This window comes from Camelina sativa, chromosome 4 (genome assembly GCF_030686135.1).
Source record: "Camelina sativa cultivar CO46 ecotype springtype chromosome 4, ASM3068613v1".
In the NCBI taxonomy this organism is placed as follows: Eukaryota; Viridiplantae; Streptophyta; class Magnoliopsida; order Brassicales; family Brassicaceae; genus Camelina; species Camelina sativa.
In genome coordinates, this window is record NC_141883.1 from 16,743,625 (window position 1) to 16,761,955 (window position 18,331).

Here is an 18,331-nt window from a genome sequence, read left to right on the forward strand (position 1 = left end):
TGCCTCAACTAATTGCCCCTTCCTTAGTCTTTGCATCCATCACATTCTGGACCGTTAGTTTGAGAAAGAACAATTAACAAAGAAGAAAAAACAATTATTCTATATATATTTTTTTTGGTAAGAAAATGGGAAAAATCCCCATATTATTAAAGAAAAGTAAACAAATTACACAGGCACTAAAGGTGGCCTTGAAAAACCATCACAATCCTCCCGGTAAATTGGAACAAGCTCCATCGGGATCAAATTAATAGAATGAAAATCTAAGGGCAAAGAAAAAGCATAGTTTGCCAATCCGTCTGCTAGACAATTGGCCTCCCTATACACGTGTGAAATCCGGACTATCCAGTCCCTTGTAAGAAAGCTATGGCACAGCTATACCAGGGAAGACAACAGTGAGATTCACAAATCCCCGCTGTTAAGAAACCAACCACCACCTTTGATTCCACTTCCAACTCCAGACGCACAATCCTCCTCTCCCAAGCAAAGTATAGACCATAATAAACTCCCCAAAGTTCAGCCAATGGGGTCGAGCACCGCCCTATATTCAAGGCAAATCCACCACACCAATTACCATACTCATCTCACAAAACACCACCAGCAGATGCTAACCCCGGATTGCCTTGTGAAGCACCATTTGTATTAAGTTTAAGCCAACCACTCAGAGGTCTAACCCAGCTTATTTGTCTTTCCACTCTACCACTCCTAGTCATACAATCCCCATTCCTCTCGTTAGCCCGAGATACCTCCTTCGCTTGATCCTTAAGAAACTGCATGCAGTCACGCCATAACCTATTCTTGCCAAACACATTCCCACATCTCCATTTCCAACCCCACCAAGCTGCTATAGCAAAGAGAGTTGGTCCTAGGCCAACCCATTGATCCCCCTGACTCAAACCCACATAAATCCATTCAAGTAGCGACTTAGAGAAGAACACTTGTACTTGACTGACGGGTAGCAAGCGAGTCCATACTCCTGCCATAGCAGGGCAATCACGTAGGATGTGCAAGATGGACTCCACTCCTCCATGACACACTTGACATATCTGAGTGTCACCCAAATGCCTCCTAAATCTCTCCTCATTTGTCATCAACACCTGGTTCCCCACCAACCAGAGAAACGTTCTGACCCTTTTTGGTGCGATCACTCGCCACACTCGTTTATAGAAATCTAGCACATTCGGTCTTGGTGTATCATCCCTTGTCAGCAGAGCATTAGCGGACTTGACAGTAAACTTGCCATCCGCCGTCTCACCCCAAGACAATCTATCCCTAGCACCTGTTACACTATCGACCGCCACTGCAGCCAATTCTAAAATTTGGTTGCCAGATACATGTGGTGAGATCCGAGGAAGATCCCAACCCACTCCATCTCGCCATAGATTCCTCACCGTCAAGCCCTGCATATCAACTGGAACGTTCCCGGGAACCAAGTCCACCAGTGATTTCCCACATAACCACTTATCAGTCCAGAATTTTATATGTCTCCTGTCTCCAAGGACCCAGCGCTGACCTTTGAGCACCACCTCACGTAACCCGATTCCCACACTCCGCCATATGGAAGACCAGTTACTACGAGCATTCATCCAGGTAAGATCGTGTATGTCTCCCACTTTGTACTTTCTCCTCACAACTCTAGCCCACCGGTTGGTTTGGTAATGTAAAAGACGCCACCCAACTTTAGCCAACAACTCTTTATTCATATCACAAGCCTTTCTAATACCAAGACCCCCTTCTTCCTTTGGTAAGCAAACTCTATCCCACACGACTAAGTGTTGTTTCCGCTTCTCCACACTGCTGCCCCATAGAAAATCTCTTGAAACTCGATTTAACTGATTCAAAATACTCATAGGTAGCTTGATTGTGCTAATCGAATGGACATGAATTAAAGATAAGACTGCTTTCGTAAGTGTAAGACGTCCTTCAAAACTCAGCAGGCGTCCTTTCCAGCCTGATAACCGCGAAGAGACACGTTCAAGAACCACCCCGAAAGTCTCTTTATTTAACCTCTTATGAAGAATTGGCATGCCTAGATACTTGCCAAGATTCCTTGTCACTTGAATGCCACTTACATCGTTGATACGCATCCTTAATTCTCTAGACACATTCTCAGAAAAAAAGATTTTGGACTTCTCCAAGCTCACCTTCTGCCCTGAAGCTTCACAAAATCTTTCCAAAACGCTGCGTATCACACGAACCTGCAAAACAGAGGCCTCTGCAACTAGAATCAAGTCATCAGCGAAACAAATGTGGGATAGCTTCGTTCCTCCTCTTGACAAACTGATTGGCTTCCATTTCTTCTCCTCAATCGACCCCTCTATTAAGTGACAAAGCCTTTCCAAGAAAAGGACAAAGAGGTAGGGAGACAAGGGATCACCCTGTCTCAAACCTCTCAAAGGCCTAAACGATTATGTTCTCTCTCCATTAATCAACAAACTCATTGATGGCCCTGAGACACAAGCCATAATCCATCGGACCCACAAATTCGAAAGACCAGCTGAATTAAGCATATCTTCCAGAAAATCCCACCTAATTCGATCATATGCCTTCTCTAAATCGAGCTTCAGCAACATCCATCCCTTTATCCCTTTCTTACGACGCATAGAGTGGACTGCTTCTTGGACCACCACAATATTGTCTGAACTAAGCCTACCTGGAATAAAGCTTGCTTGGTCATAACTCCCTTCAACCTCCCCACCATCGTCTTAGTGATTATCTTAAACAACACATTGCACAAGCTTATCGGTCAGAACTGATTTATTCTTTCCGGCTTCACCATTTTAGCAATCAAGACAACAATTGCATCATTGGCCTCTGGTGGCAATATTACTGTCTCAAAAAAATCCAAGGCAAAACGTATCACTGACTCCCCAACCACATCCCAACATTGTTGATAAAAGACAGGTTGAAAGCCATCTGGTCCAAGAGCTTTATACTTGCCCATTCTATGCATCACACACTCTACCTCCAATCCTGTAAAAGGTTTACTCAATGTCATTCTATCATCATACGTCAATCTCATAAAGCCCCGTAAGGAAGCTTCTCAACAACCTGCTCCACATCCTCCAACGAATATAATCTCTAAAAATACTCCACAGCTAACCTTTCAATATCTTTCGTATTGGAGACCCACCTTCCTTTAGTATCCCTCAACATATCAATACAATTCTTACGGCGCCTAAGAATAGTGGATAGATGAAAAAACTGGGTATTTCTGTCCCCATGCACTACCCATTTTTCCCTCGACTTTTGGAGCCAAATAAGCTCTTCCTGCTCCAACACCACATCAAACTCTTTTGATAGCCCTGCTTCCCTCTCCAAAAGATCGTCTGTTTGGTTCTGATAAATCAACTCCTGTACAGCCTAGATCTCCCTCACCAGCTTCTCCTTACGCACTTGAACATCACCAAAAATTTCCCTGTTCCATCGTAACAGGACTCTATGCAACCCGCACAGAGCCTCTTCGGTTGTCAGATTCCTGTTCCAAGACGTATCTACCAGCTCTTTAAAACCAGGATGGCTTAACCAAGCCGCTTCAAAACGGTATGGACGTCGTCTCACATCCACTACTACTTCTAGTGACAACTGCAAGTACAGGGGAGCATGATCTGATGCGAGGAAGGGAAGATGAGTCACACTAGCTTCTTGCCACTTCAAACGAGAATGGGGACAACACAAAATGCGGTTCAGTCTCTTTGCAACAAAGGACTGTTCCACTCGACCTCTTCTCCAAGAATATTGATTCCCTCTGAAGCCTAAATCGATTAAGGACAACTCATGGATCCAATCTCCAAAAGCTAATGAATCCGGTGATAAACGACCATTCTAGCCAGTCCGTTCATCCACCCGAACAATAGAATTGAAATCTCCACCAATTATAACAGGTCCAACCACACTTCGAACCACCTCTGTCAACTTTTGCCATAAACCACTTCACTGGCTCACCGTCGGCGCCGCATATACAACAATTAGATTTAGAACCTCCTCCCCATTCGTAATCCTTGCATAAATAAACTGGTCTGAGGCTTCAACAACCTCTACACTCCCAACCTCAGTTCTCCACAACTACCAAATTCCTCCGCTTTGCCCCACTACATCAACTCGAAAACTATGATCAAAGCCGAGCCCGCGACAGATCTGACCCGCACGATCTCCCCCAGCATGCGTTTTAATCACCGCTAACACATCAATCTTGAAGTTCTACAATAAGTATCGAATAGATCTTCTAAAGTTGGGTTTATTCGCTTCCCCCCCCCCCGGCAATTCCACAATAGACAATTCATAATTTCTATGCGATAAACAAACAGAATACCCGGGGAGAGCCGTTATGCATTCCGAGGAACCATCACCTCCTTCAACAGACCTTGGCCGACATCCGCAGCCGTACTTGGCACCCTCTCACAACGTTCCATCGGCAAACTCGCATCCACCACCTCCGGCGGTGAAACCATGCTCTGATCATTCTGAGCCAAAGTCCCTTGACCCACAAAACAACCTCCTGATCGAACAACCGTCTCCGACTCCACGCGCAGACGGGCATCTCCTCAATCTCCCTTATCGGGCCATAAATTAAGTCTCGAGTTGGTCCAACTGCCCTATGATGGGCCTTATGAGATATCTTATCCGACCCCTTACCCATGGCGCCTTTCCTCCCTTTAAATCCCTCACGAGGCCTACCTTGGCCCAAATCCGCATTGGCTCCAAAAATCACTGGTTTTGTTTGTGTCACACGCCTACCATCTTTGAGAAGATTAAGCGTATTAACATTTTCCTTATTCCCTCCTTCCTGACTCACACCTTCCCTTATCTCTAGGGAAGTCATATCCTCCTCCAACATTCAAAAACTATTCGAAACTGGAATATTCTCTGATCTACCACCATGATTAGGTTCCCTTAACACACGATCCGAGTTACCTTTTGTGGTCACCCCCGCAAGAGTTTCCTTATTCACCTCCATCTCTGTTCGTCTTCTCGTCTTCTGCACCGGGATGAACCCATCCCTCGTCGGCGTTTCACCCCCGGTCGGAGACCCTTCCAACAAACTCACTTGTTCCGACACAACCATAGCTTGCGACAAATGTTCCATACCCTTCTCCTGTGCCCTCCGTGGACAGGAGTGAACCATATGGCCATACAAACCACAGCCGGAAAAAATGCTCGTAAGCCCCTCATAAGAGACCAAATACCTCTCCCCATTAATTAAAATGGTACCCTTAAGCGGCCTCTTGAGATTCACTTCCACACAAACCCTAGCAAAACTCCCACTTTCACATTTTAATGTTGTGAAATCAACCCGAATTGGATTACCCAACCCCTTGGCAATCTCCAATAAAATTTGGCTATGATAAAAGTTCACTGGAAGGTTCGACAAACGGATCCACACCGGCGTCGTGTCAATATCATTCCTCAAAGGATCAAAAGTTGGTGACCACGCATGCACCATAAGGTAGCTACCAAATGTTCGCCATGGACCGCCAGTAAGGGCTCCCATGTATTCCTCCTCGGACTCAAATCTGATCATGAAGAACTGACGAGGGAGATCCATAACCTACATCATTCCTTTTGGTTTCCACAACTCGCATAACTTGCGGCTCAAGGCTGCAATCGAAACATTCACCCCCAACACTTTAACAAGCATACACCTTTCCCACAAACCATTCATAGCCTCTAGGACTTCAATACCTATCGTGACCACTGGTTCTCCATCTTCCCCATTCGGGAACTCCAGCCGTACCCTCTCCTAAACAAATCGATCATCACCCCCCCCCCCCCCCCCCCCCGCATTCGTACCCTTCACTCGAGCCACCCAAGATCCTTGTCCATCAGGTGGATCCTCCGGGGGCCTACGCCGCTCACCAATGTCCTCCATTATCGCATCTTGCTCGTGCACTCCCAAAACCCTAATCGCCACCTCACTCATTTTCTTTTCTCCTTATCCCTATTATTATTATTAATATTATTATTATTATTATTATTATATATATATATATATGTAAAATATTACAAAACAGTTATTATATATTAAATATTTAATTTAATAGACATCGAAGACCTTCTCTCTTTGTTAATTATTTAATATATATACATGTAGAGTTGACCTGGAAATAAAATATAACTAAAAACATAATTGATAAATATCGTAAATTTTTTCTTCTTATAATATTTTTAATAGGTATTAAGTATAGATGGTCAAATAACTTATTTTCAATCTTTCGTATCCACCACCATATTTTCTGAAATCAAAGTAATGTTAGAATTGTTATTCAAAACTTTAACAAAAAAATTGTTCTTGTGTATATTATTTTGTAAGAAAGTTCTCTAGGCGGTCGTCTAGGCGTTAAGCGCTCAGCAGACACCTAGACAACCGTTTAGACCGTCTAAAATCACATAATATTATTTTAATATATATTTTTATTTTTAGTTACATATATTTAAATTTTTAAGTTTTATATTCATATACATATCTATAAATGTTTATATGTTATTAATCTAAATTAAATAAATGTATTTATACTAATTTTAGTTTATGATTTATTATTATTTATTTCTTCTAACATATATTTTTACATAATTTTACATATAATATCATAAATATAATGTTCGTATTGTAAACGTCTAAACCGCCTAAAAAACTCCTAAAATTCTGACTATGTGTTCTAGGCAGTAGGCGCTGGGTCATCACCACATACTGCCTAGCGATTTCTTGAACACTGTACAAATATATCAAATATTTCTATGTAAATAATAACTTAGTTTAGGCCTGAGAATTTACACGGAATTATCACTACAAAAAAAGTCCAAATTGATAGCATAATGTAATAGGACGGTTTGCTGAACTGCTATTGAAGATGATTTGAAATTTTAGTTATTATATTATAGCATTTTGTTAACGCTATGACAGAATTTCACTAGGCGGAAAACTAAAATCACTTGTTCCGCCTAACACTTAGTTAAAAATTTAGACTTTTTGCCTTTTACACTACATTTCCCCTCTTTCTCGAAATCCCTAAAGAGTAAAGATATAAAATCTATCAGACCTAACATATCACCTTAGCCAAATATTAGACATTTTACCTCCCACACTTAAATCTAACCTAATTTCTATCTTCATCTCTCCACACCCAACATTCAACACTCATCTTGTTCCAGCCCAGAGAAGAGAGAGAGAGAGAGCGATTTCTTAGAAGATGTTGTTAGATTCAAATCTGGAGCCATCTAAAAGATCAAAAATCCATATTCGAGTGGGTCTACACCAACGAAAGCGAGAAATCCAGATTCGACTTGGTCTAGTCATGGTGAAGATGAGACGATTAAGAACGGAGAAGAAGATTGGGTGAAAAGGTTTCAGAGATTGTAAAGATGTGGGTTTTTGTGATTTGGTTGTTACTTTTCTCTTTTGCTTCTCATTCTCGTTTGATTTTGAATTGGATTAGTAGTTTTTTTTTAATTTGTCTTCCTCTTGTTCAGATCTGGTTTGGTAAGATATTGTGGATCTAAGAGGAGTTTCGATTTTCTCAGAACAAATGGAGTTGCAGCGGTGGAGACGTGAAGAAGATCGGAGATAATTTCCAGTGTTGGCGTTAGACGGGTAAGCAAATCGTCGGGTCTAATTTCACTCTCCCGGAAGCTATAATTCAAATTTGTGGTTTCTAGTTAAGTTGTGCTCGGCTTTTTGTACTAGATGCGGCTGAAGCATGAGCTGGAATAAAAGGGTGTTGAAGAGTCATCACTTTAATTCGTGAGTAACTGAGTATGAATAGTGTTAGGATCCCACCTCTGTTTTAACCTCTATAATGAGTTTGTGTATACTTGTGAAATTTAATCAAAATGCTGGATTCGTTTGCTAATGTAAATTGTAGTTGGTGTTTGAGCAAAGTTTAACCTTAAGTCGGAAGCTTTTCCACGCTCAAGGTCCTGGCTTCTTTTATTCATTCTTTCAGTGTGATTGATGTTGTATTAATAATATTATTCTCATGTAGCAATTAAATTTAGTGATGAAGAGTTGCTACTGAAGCTCATGAGCTTATTTATCTTTTAATCGATTCGTATGAGCTGCTTAAACTTTTTCTGTTGTGTTGTTGTTCTTATTCTCATTTTCTTTTTTTTTTTTTGGTTGAAGAAAGGGGATAAAAGAGCCAGAAATGCTAGGACACAAGGTTAGGTTTTTTTGTTGTTATACTGTGTTACTAAACAAGACCTTGAAACTCTTGGCTAGAGAGTCCGCTTCCTATCAATTTGTATTGCTGCACTTGGTTTGACATTTACTTAAATGTGCAGCTTCTAAAATACTTTCAGCTTAGTGTATTTTCTTTCTACATTGCTAGTTTTATCTGTGAGTCTTTCTCTCTTTGCCTCTATGATCTAGTCCTTAATTTTGCAGTTGGAAGATCATCCCACTTATTAGAAAAGGTTTTCTGTGGCCCCTTTGATTTCCTTGTATCAATAGAAGAATGAGGATGCCCAACGCTTTTGAAGTTGTCATGTCGTATTATCCTTAAAACTTGTAAGGTTCCAAGATCAATCTAAAGAAATCGTAGAGATCCTAGCCTTGTCCAAGAACATGATGATCTACAGCTCCATGTACCTTCTATATCTCCTCACTTTGGATGAGTTACATATGTACATGTTCTTACAAGTTTGTCTCTATTCTTTTTGGTCATCTTAATTTTGTTTTAATTAAGATTGGTGGCACTTGATTTTATGTAAGACCTCTTTTGGTTAATGTAATATTAATTTTATGTATGTTGATAATTTTATGAAATATAAAAATTATATATAAATACAATTAAATAAATTCTGTAAAATAGGATTCAATTATACAAATTATTAAATATATATAACAAAAAATAATACTAATTTTTTGCTATCATAAAATGTATTATAGCATTTGATTAACGCTATAATATGAAAATGCTATCGTATGTGACTATCTATTAAAGTATGTCAAAAATGTTATAGTATGTGGGGTGTCTACCATGACTGCCGATGTCACAGCATTTATGATAACGCTATGTTATATGTATGATAGCAGTTCTTTCGCGCTAACAATGTACATATTTCTTGTAGTGTATCAAAAAAAAAAATAGCTTACTTTGAAAAAGCTATAAAATTGGTGGATCAAATTAGTCATATTTATATAATCGTGGTTACAACGACGACGAAGACAACTTGGAGCTTCCTTTTGGTTAATTCTCTAAGTCAAGTGCATTTTTTTTCCATATAATAACAAATTCTGGCGACATTATGTACTTAGGAAATCGGAAAGGTAGATTAAACAATGATAACAAGGTTACAACTTTGAACTATAAATAGATATTAGCAGACATATGGAATGTCTCACCAATATTAAAGTTTAAGACAAAGCAAAGCAAAACCAAAAGAAATGGCAAAGAACATCAACTCAGTTTGCTTCACCGTTCTCTTTGTTGTCTTTTTCATGGCTACCACTGGTAAGAACTTTGGATGTTCTCTACTATTCTTTACATTTTTTTTTTAATTATCTTGTAAAACGATCATGATGATTTGTCAACATGCAGAAATCCTGAAGAGCGATGCTGAACCTGCATGCTTCACGTTCTTAGACGAGTGCGGCCCAGACCCGTTCCCTGGTACGAACGTTGATTGCACTAAATGTTGCAGAAGCACATACAAGGGTCAACATGTATGTAAAGGGGTTGTTGAGGGAAGCGAGAACCACTGCCATTGCTACCAAAGAACAAAAAAAGAGTGACTGCTGTTTTCGTTGGTTTTAATGTGTGTTTACATTAATGTACGTTTCTTTTGTTTCCAAATAAAGCATGAAGGGAAAGTTTATCACTACTTGCCCCTAACTGCAGAATTGATGTTGTGTGTACTGTTGTTTTATTCTCAATACTAAATTTGGTTTGTTTATGTTCCTCATTTCTTTCCCGCCTACATTTCACGTTTTTGTCTCAAGAAATTCACTTAATCTGGTACAAACTCTTATAATCTGGGACAGTAAGAACAGTTTTTTTTTTTTTTTTTAATTCAAGAATCTGAAGTTAAAACTCACAAATCCTTTATATGTTCTTAATTAGGATTTTTTTGTTTCTTCTCTTTTTTGGTTCTTTTGAAACAATCGTGCTACGCCAAGCATTTGTATCGAAAACCATCATTTATGGTAGTTAAATTTTCCATTTATTTTCTTCACTTACATAATTATTACAAGTTTCATCCAGTATATCCTATTATGATGATTGATTACCTATTTACCTGCAGCATATATACTTCTACAAACAAACATTCCACGATGCAGTTCTCTTTGCAATAAATGGATCCATATATGACAAGTAATTCTAAGTGTAAAACATCGGATGAACATGGTCTCCCCGAATCACACAAGACCACCATGGATGACTCTTCATACATTCCTCTAAAACATCCAATAGACTTTGCGTTAATAAACTGAAAAAAAACTACATTGTTTAAGAATCAAACCCCAAAATATTCTGTAGAAGCTTTTAAACCTTTGACCACTTAAACAAAGGTCTTCCACAATCAAAGTTTACATTTTATAAAGTATGAAAAGCATGTTTTTCATATCATCTAAATTGCTCAAGGTATCTAATTGGTCTTACGCTAGGTTTATGTAGTTAAAATTTTGAATTTGAAAGATGCACTACAATATCTTAGATAATAAAATAAAGTAAGGTTCACAAAATCCAAAAAAACTGCCACTTGTCCATAATTTGTTGACATGTGTCATTTTATTCAATTTTAATATAGAAAGTTTATTAATTTTATTTAAATTATTAATTAAAGACTTATTAACAAACTATTTTAGAGACAAAAAATAAATATACAGCATTAAATATGAATCCGTTTTCATATTTTTTAATATTTTATTTATATTAATAGTATTATATAATGTTTTAGATGTTTGAAAGGAAGATAAAAAAAACTATATAAAACTTGAGAACTTATATTAGAATTTAATACAAAAATTTAATGAACTAACAAAATGCTAACATGATAATTAAAAAAAGAGATATAATATGATAGCTGAGAGTCTATTTTATTTCTTATTATAAAACACATATGTGACCAATACATAATAAATTATAAGTGACTGTGAAAGTTTTTGTGATCTTTTCTTGTTAAACACGTAATGTAATATGAGTCGAGTTTGCTTCTTCTCGTGTAAATTTATAGAACTTTCCAATTGTACTGTCTCTCTCTGTGGGAAATGACTCATGGGAAACTACTAGTTATTAATAAACTTTAAGGGCTGCTTGTAGCAATTCTGATCTTGTATAGTAAGTGTTCAACTAGGATCATGATGCTCTTACTCTACCCAATTCACTCTAAACTAATTAAAACTTCTTAATCCCACTCAGTCTATTAAATTCATCCAAATTAGACATTCAGTTAAACTGTCAGATTTTATTTTGTAACCAATAACCGTGTTTTACTAAACTCGTAAATACCGGAGTCACAGGAGTTTTACTAAAATCTCATTCTACAATCTCTAATTATGATTTTACAAATATAAAACCATTATTTTTGTGTGATCATAACCATGAATGAATAGTTTTTTAGAGTCTTTGGGTTAAGGTAGATTAGGATGATTTACGAGTTTGGATATGGAGTTTAAGGTTGGATCTTAGAGAATCTTTATTTATTAGTTATTTATAAAGCTAGATCAGCCTTGATCATGTTGATTTTAGACTTTAGGAATTTCATGAACAAAAAGTGTTTGATGAAATTCCCGAACCAAAATTTTTAAGTGTTCTGCATTCTTTACTTTTGGAAATTGTTGACTAGGATGCTTAGTGGATAGATAAACTTGATTATAATGCTTATTAGTCAATTGATTGTCTTTGTAAGAAGTTAATTATTGATTGGTTGGTAAACTGATTAATAGCATGGAAATGTGTTGGTCATGTTTAGTGTTTTATGGCCTAAGGATATTTGCTTGTTAGAAGCTTTGTGAAACGCCATATTCTATGTCTTTATCGTTCGTAATCGGCTGCTTAAACCCGAGGATTCACTTTTAGTTATTGTTGAGTAATTTGCTTTTTTTCCCGCTTTGATTTAATTGCAGTCTTGTTAGTCTTTTAGAATTTGAATTCTCTTGACTTGTTTTCAATTGTTTACTTTAAGTTGCATGATTAGCTAAGTTTAGATACTAAAACCCATTGTGAATTTGAATTCTCTTGACTTATATACATATCATTGTTATTGTGTATATAAACTTAGGCGAATATTAAATTGGGGTGTTTGTAATAGTCCCCTATAATATAGCGTTTCAACTAGGTTTCCCCTGTACTTTCAGCCTTTACCCATTTCTACCTATACAATGTATATTCTATACCTAGTAACACCCACACTATATAAATCTACCCAATTAACCAAAACCAATAAAGCTTCTCAGTTGCCTTAAAAATCGATAATTCACGTTTCCAAATTCGATCAATTCTTGACAATTTCAAACAAATCCAACATCAATAACAACTTAGGTAAGAGAATAGCAACACTTACAACATTTTTGTATGGGTAATGCTTGATTCTGACCAACGAGGCATTTAGATTCCCGACTTCAATTACTACCACATACGATGAAACAGAAGCACAAGACGAAGAATAAGAATAAGAATATGTATAATGAAGCAAAACAAAATGAAAAAAGTTAGTCGGTCATCGATTTTAAAACGCAAATTGAGTAGGTTTATATAGTCTGTGTGAAATTGAGTAGAACATAAATCGTATAGGTAGAATTTGATAAATACTGAAAGTATAGGGGAACCTAGTTGAAACGCTATACATTACATGGGGACAGGCAGCCCTATTAAAATTGATATATGATTGTTTTGTTTGTGGTGTTATCAATTTCTTACTATTTCCATAGTTTATATTCAGTCTTACGTATTTGAAGAAACTAGAATAATAGTTCATACTAGTTAAAACAGGTTTTGAAAGGGTGGTTTATAACATCTACTAAATTCATCCGCTTGTGAAACATAGAACATTTTTATTTTTACTAGTTTATTTAAAATACACAAACCAATTATCTCCACTTTAAACATGTTTTTATTTAGAAACATATATATAGCTTTAAACAAAAAAACAAAAACAAAAAAACTGTAGTTGACTCCCATAGAAGCTTATATTTAAACGCAACTCGCGTTGGAGAAGCCAAATTGCATTTCTTCTAATTAAGGCTTATATCATAAATTCAATAACCACGTAAATCACGATTTCTAGTTCCTCAATACATTTATGTCGAAAACGAAACTACATATGAAATCATCTATTCTAAATAATGATGATGCTCATTGTCGGAGTTCTACAAACCACACACATTAAGCTATTAATAACTTCGTGGCACCTTCATGCTTCACAAACACAAATCATTAGTATAAGATATTATCAGATATTTTATATATAAAATGATAAGTTTACAACACCAATTATAGCACCGGTCAACATTTTTTTAAAAGTTATTGTTATATTTTTTTTAAAAAATTATTTTGTTTTTCTGTAAATTTATATATGCTTTTTAGAATATTAATTATTTTAGAATATTATAGTATTTTATTTTTGATGTATATTACAGTTTTATATTGTTAGTTTGTTGTATTTGCATTATTATTTTGTGAAATACGAAGTAGTAATTTTAATATTATAGTTATGAACAAATAAAATTTATTAATTTATGAGCTATATAAATTTAGTTTTATCAACCTGCCAATGTGAAAATTGAAACACACATTTTATTTTCACAGATCGAGTAATAGATCTTTGTTTTTAAAAATTCACAACATATGCAGAAAAATCTACATTTTATTACTCATAAGTATTATATGAAAATTCAAAACAATTTGTAAATAAAATAAAATAAAAATGATAGGAGAATCATAATTTGAAATTTTAAGAAAATCTTTGAAATCTAGTTATTAAAAATAATTATAATAATTATATTTAAGAAACTCTTTAAAAATTTGAAATTCTGATTTGTTTATATCTTTTTTAAAAAAAAAAAATCGTTCATAATTTATTAGAGAGAGAAAAAATATTTTTTTAACTAATAATTATTTGAAATCAATGGCATGACAATATAAGATTAAAGAATAAAATACACTCTACTTAAAAAAATTATCATTTTTTAAAAATCTTAGCAGTTAATTTTTATTAATTTTTTTCAATTACAAATTAGTTTTGATTTGAATAGATTTCTTTTATTTTTCTAGATTTTTTTACATTTGATTTGTCCACGTTTTTATTTTTTAATTAATTATATTTATTTATTTAATTAATTAATCTAATGGCAATTAAATGTAATTTTTTACACATTTTAAGGTTAGTTTCATATTTATACTTCTCAATTAATATAATAGGATACTCAATATATAAACAAGTTACACTCATCATTAAAAAAAAAAAAAAAAGACAGCTGTTCTAGGATTGGAGCTTTCTGATTCCTTACTAAAAACTAAACACTATCACTCTAGCTCTAAAAACATTACGATGCAACGTATCGTTTTGTCGTCAGACAACAATATCTCTCCCATCGGATCACCTACGCTAGCCGAGTTGCTAAAAGACTGCGACAGTTTCCGGAAGGAAGATTCTGGCAACCCCGCCAGAAGCGACGATCCAGCTCATCACACGATAGATGTCGAAGCCTTACATGTACAACCAGTACCGTTCGTATTAGCCTTTAACAATCTTGAATACGATGTCACACTTCGTCAGGGGTTTGGTTTCTCACGGAAAAGCTCCGTGAAGACTCTAGTCGATGATGTTTCCGGTGAGGCTTGTGACGGCGATATTCTAGCCGTTCTTGGTGCAAGCGGAGCAGGGAAGTCCACTTTGATCGACGCATTAGCGGGGAGGGTCGCGGAGACGAGGTTGAAAGGCTCAGTAACACTTAACGGAGAGAAGATTTTGCAATCTCGATTGTTGAAAGTTATATCAGCGTATGTGATGCAAGATGATCTTCTTTTTCCGATGCTTACCGTTTAAGAAACCTTAGTTTTCGCTTCCGAGTTTCGTCTTCCAAGAACCTTGTCCAAATCCAAGAAGATGGAACGTGTTGAAACCCTAATTGACCAATTAGGGCTCAGAAATGCGGTGGACACTGTGATCGGAGATGAGGGACACCGTGGAGTCTCTGGTGGAGAGCGACGACGTGTTTCAATAGGAATCGATATTATCCACGATCCTATCGTTTTGTTTCTTGACGAACCTACGTCCGGGCTAGATTCCACCAACGCGTTTATGGTGGTGCAAGTTCTTAAACGAATAGCTAAGAGTGGCAGCATTGTGATTATGTCGATCCATCAACCAAGTGCTCGTATTGTAGAATTGCTTGATCGGCTTATCATCTTATCTCGCGGCAAGAGTGTGTTCAATGGATCTCCAGCAAGTCTATCTCGATTCTTCTCTGATTTTGGTCATCCGATCCCTGAGAAAGAGAACATCACAGAGTTCGCACTTGATTTAATCCGACAACTGGAAGTATCCACTGAAGGAACCAAAGAGTTAGTAGAATTCAACAAAAAGTGGGAGCAGAACAAGCTCAAACTTAGCCAATCAGCTCGAGCCACCCCACAAACCACACCCCACCAAGGCTTATCCTTAAAAGAAGCGATCAATGCGAGTGTTTCAAGAGGCAAATTAGTCTCAGGCACATCTGCAGTCAATCCCATTGCCATGGAATCAATATCTTCATATGCGAATCCATCATTTTTTGAAACACTCATCTTAGCCAAACGGTACATGAAAAACTGGATCCGGATGCCCGAACTCATGGGAACACGGATTGCTATGGTTATGGTGACCGCTATTCTCCTAGCCACTGTGTACTGGAATCTAGACAACACTCCAAGAGGTGCACAAGAGAGATCGACATTCTTTGCATTCGTGGTGCCCACAATGTTCTACTGTTGTTTAGACAATATCCCAGTTTTTATTCAAGAACGATACATTTTCTTGAGAGAGACAACCCACAACGCGTACAGAACATCTTCTTATGTCATATCTCACTCTTTGGTGTCCTTGCCTCAACTAATTGCCCCTTCCTTAGTCTTTGCCTCGATCACATTCTGGACCGTTGGTTTGAGCGGCGGGTTAGAAGGTTTCCTCTTTTACTCCCTCATAATCTACGCCTCCTTCTGGTCTGGTTCCTCTATCGTTACTTTCATATCCGGCGTTGTTCCGAATATCATGATAAGTTACATGGTCACTATTGCCTATGTTGCTTATTGTTTACTGCTGAGTGGATTCTACGTCAACCGAGATCGGATACCAGTCTATTGGATATGGTTTCATTACATTTCACCTCTCAAGTATCCGTACGAGGCTGTATTAATCAATGAGTTTGATGACCCGTTACGTTGCTTTGTTAAGGGAGTCCAAGTATTTGACGGTACTCTTCTCGGAGGTGTGTCTTATTCTAGGAAGATTAAGCTCCTTGAAACTCTGAGTAGATCTTTGAAAACCAAGATAACGGAGTCCACATGCTTGAAGACAGGGTCTAAGTTACTCGCACAACAAGGTATTACTCAATTGAGCAAGTGGGATTGCTTGTGGATCACGTTGGCTTCCGGTCTCTTCTTTAGGATCTTGTTTTACTTCGCCTTGCTGTTTGGCAGCAGAAATAAGAGAACGTGAAGCTATCATTCCCCACAAACACTTGTGTACTCTAGCTTACGCTTCTAAGTATAAGCTTCTCGTTGTTATAAGTTTGTATTGAAGTTGACAAGTTGTAAGTTTGTATTGAAGTTGACAAGTTGTAGCCTTATGCAATCGTTTCATCTTTTAGTATCTTTCTGGGATATTTCAAAATAAAAATATATCTTTGATTCGAAGTTCAGTAGTTAAATTTAAATTCAAGAATATTGTGGAGAATTTGTTAGAAATTATTTCTTTTTTGAAATACTATTTTCAAAAATATTCTTTTTTTAACATTTTTATTTTTGTCTTTTTTACAATTACAATATGTTAAATTAATTTTAAAAATTTTTTTATCTAGATTTGAATTTTCTATTTTATATTTACGGTATAGTTTTCACGGGATATGATTTAATATTTGGAGTTTATGATTCAAAATTTAGTCATTTAATATATTAAAATATGTTTTTAAAAATGAACACCATGAACGGGTATGTTTGAAAAGTGACATTAAAAAAACGGTATTTTAAAAATTCATTGATATTGTAAGTGTTTGAATTATAGACAGAATAAAAATAGAATAATTTATAATTGTGTGAATTATAACGTGATTAATGTGTTCTCCAAACTACAAAGTAAATCAATTTTGACTAATCAACATAGAAAATTCAAACATTTCTGCACACAATTAATGACGAACACTGGAGTAGACATATATATTTAAAGCACTTAAAATCAGAATGAAATTGGAGCCACTTTTTAATGTGTAATTTGAAAATTTCCACGCATTGGTTAGTTTGTTTCAAGAAAGAAAATATCATTAAAAAAACGTGTGTGATGTTATAAATATAGTGATTTAAAATATATATAGATATATATATATATATATATATATATATATATAATTAAATAAAAAAAAAAGAAAATTAATAAGTACAAAAAGTCATAAAAGCAATATAAATAGCTAGCATCATTATCGGTTATCCTGCTTTAAAATATCTTAAAGTTTTTTTAATATATATATTATTTTATTATTGAATTAAATTTATTGTTCAACACCAATAAAATTAAAATAGGTGTAGATTTATTCTCTCATATATGCTTCAAATTATCTCCCAAGTGAAGATTAAATTTTTTCTCTCTTTCTTTTTATTTTTATCATTATTATTTCTTTGATACTCATGGGAAGACTCTCGATGAAAATGCTCTAACAACAAAAAAAAAATAGAAATTAAGAGATAAACTATGCATAATGGAAAGCAAGTGCTGGGTGGGTCAGTGTTGGCGAATGGTTATGTTATTTGATTCATGTAGAATAAGTTAAATAATGTCTTTCCAATTCGGTGTTACCAGTTGAAAACTCGGTGAGGTTAACCTTATCCCTGGAATTGGTGGGATGACTTAACTGTGATTGGACAATAGAACCATAGAGCTCAATAAACGAGCCATTAGAATTTTACAGAACTACCAATTACAAAAGTTCGAGAACTAACTCAAATTTGGAAAGCCAATATCCATTCCATCAATAGATAGAGAAAGTTGATATAAAGACCCACGCTCTACATTGTGGCGTTGGTCTTTTCCCTATGTCGCATCTATAAAGCAGTAAAGTCTTGAGAGACAAAGGTGGGAAGCTTTGCTTTATTGCTTAGAGAAACATCAGAACTAACTTGGAATCCTAGAATGAGTTTAGGATTGT

At 36.1% G+C, this 18,331-nt stretch overlaps 3 protein-coding genes, 1 long non-coding RNA gene and 1 pseudogene across 18 annotated transcripts; 3 read left to right on the top strand and 2 right to left on the bottom strand.

Moving 5' to 3' along the window:
* Positions 1-581: 581 nt before the first annotated feature.
* On the bottom strand, positions 582-4,819 carry LOC147945849 (uncharacterized). Its single transcript, XM_087509385.1, has 8 exons — positions 4,361-4,819; positions 4,067-4,197; positions 3,943-3,997; positions 3,376-3,822; positions 3,101-3,267; positions 2,774-2,996; positions 2,479-2,687; positions 582-2,397 (listed from the first exon to the last, which is right to left on the bottom strand). Exons 1-8 carry the CDS (start codon positions 4,817-4,819, stop codon positions 582-584), a joined length of 3,507 nt encoding a protein of 1,168 aa, XP_087365511.1.
* A 15-nt stretch (positions 4,820-4,834) lies between these two features.
* On the bottom strand, positions 4,835-5,542 carry LOC147945850 (uncharacterized). Its single transcript, XM_087509386.1, has one exon. The coding sequence runs from the start codon at positions 5,540-5,542 to the stop codon at positions 4,835-4,837; it is 708 nt and encodes a 235-aa protein (XP_087365512.1).
* A 1,463-nt stretch (positions 5,543-7,005) lies between these two features.
* Positions 7,006-8,739, top strand: LOC104780348 (uncharacterized). 14 transcript variants are annotated; one of them, XR_015596770.1, is made up of 6 exons: positions 7,006-7,358; positions 7,465-7,585; positions 7,679-7,735; positions 7,857-7,908; positions 8,117-8,153; positions 8,378-8,739. It is a non-coding gene; the product is annotated as an uncharacterized LOC104780348 (long non-coding RNA). The 14 variants fall into 14 exon arrangements; XR_015596772.1 differs by lacking the exon at positions 8,378-8,739 and adding an exon at positions 8,275-8,311; XR_015596769.1 differs by lacking the exon at positions 7,857-7,908.
* A 614-nt stretch (positions 8,740-9,353) lies between these two features.
* On the top strand, positions 9,354-9,895 carry LOC147945851 (defensin-like protein 206). Its single transcript, XM_087509103.1, has 2 exons — positions 9,354-9,446; positions 9,534-9,895. The coding sequence occupies exons 1-2, from the start codon at positions 9,380-9,382 to the stop codon at positions 9,725-9,727; spliced, it is 261 nt and encodes an 86-aa protein (XP_087365229.1). The 5' UTR covers positions 9,354-9,379; the 3' UTR covers positions 9,728-9,895.
* A 4,488-nt stretch (positions 9,896-14,383) lies between these two features.
* LOC147945852 (ABC transporter G family member 19 pseudogene) lies at positions 14,384-16,829 on the top strand (annotated as a pseudogene). Its single transcript, XR_015596782.1, has one exon. The product of XR_015596782.1 is annotated as an ABC transporter G family member 19 pseudogene (transcript).
* Positions 16,830-18,331: the final 1,502 nt, after the last annotated feature.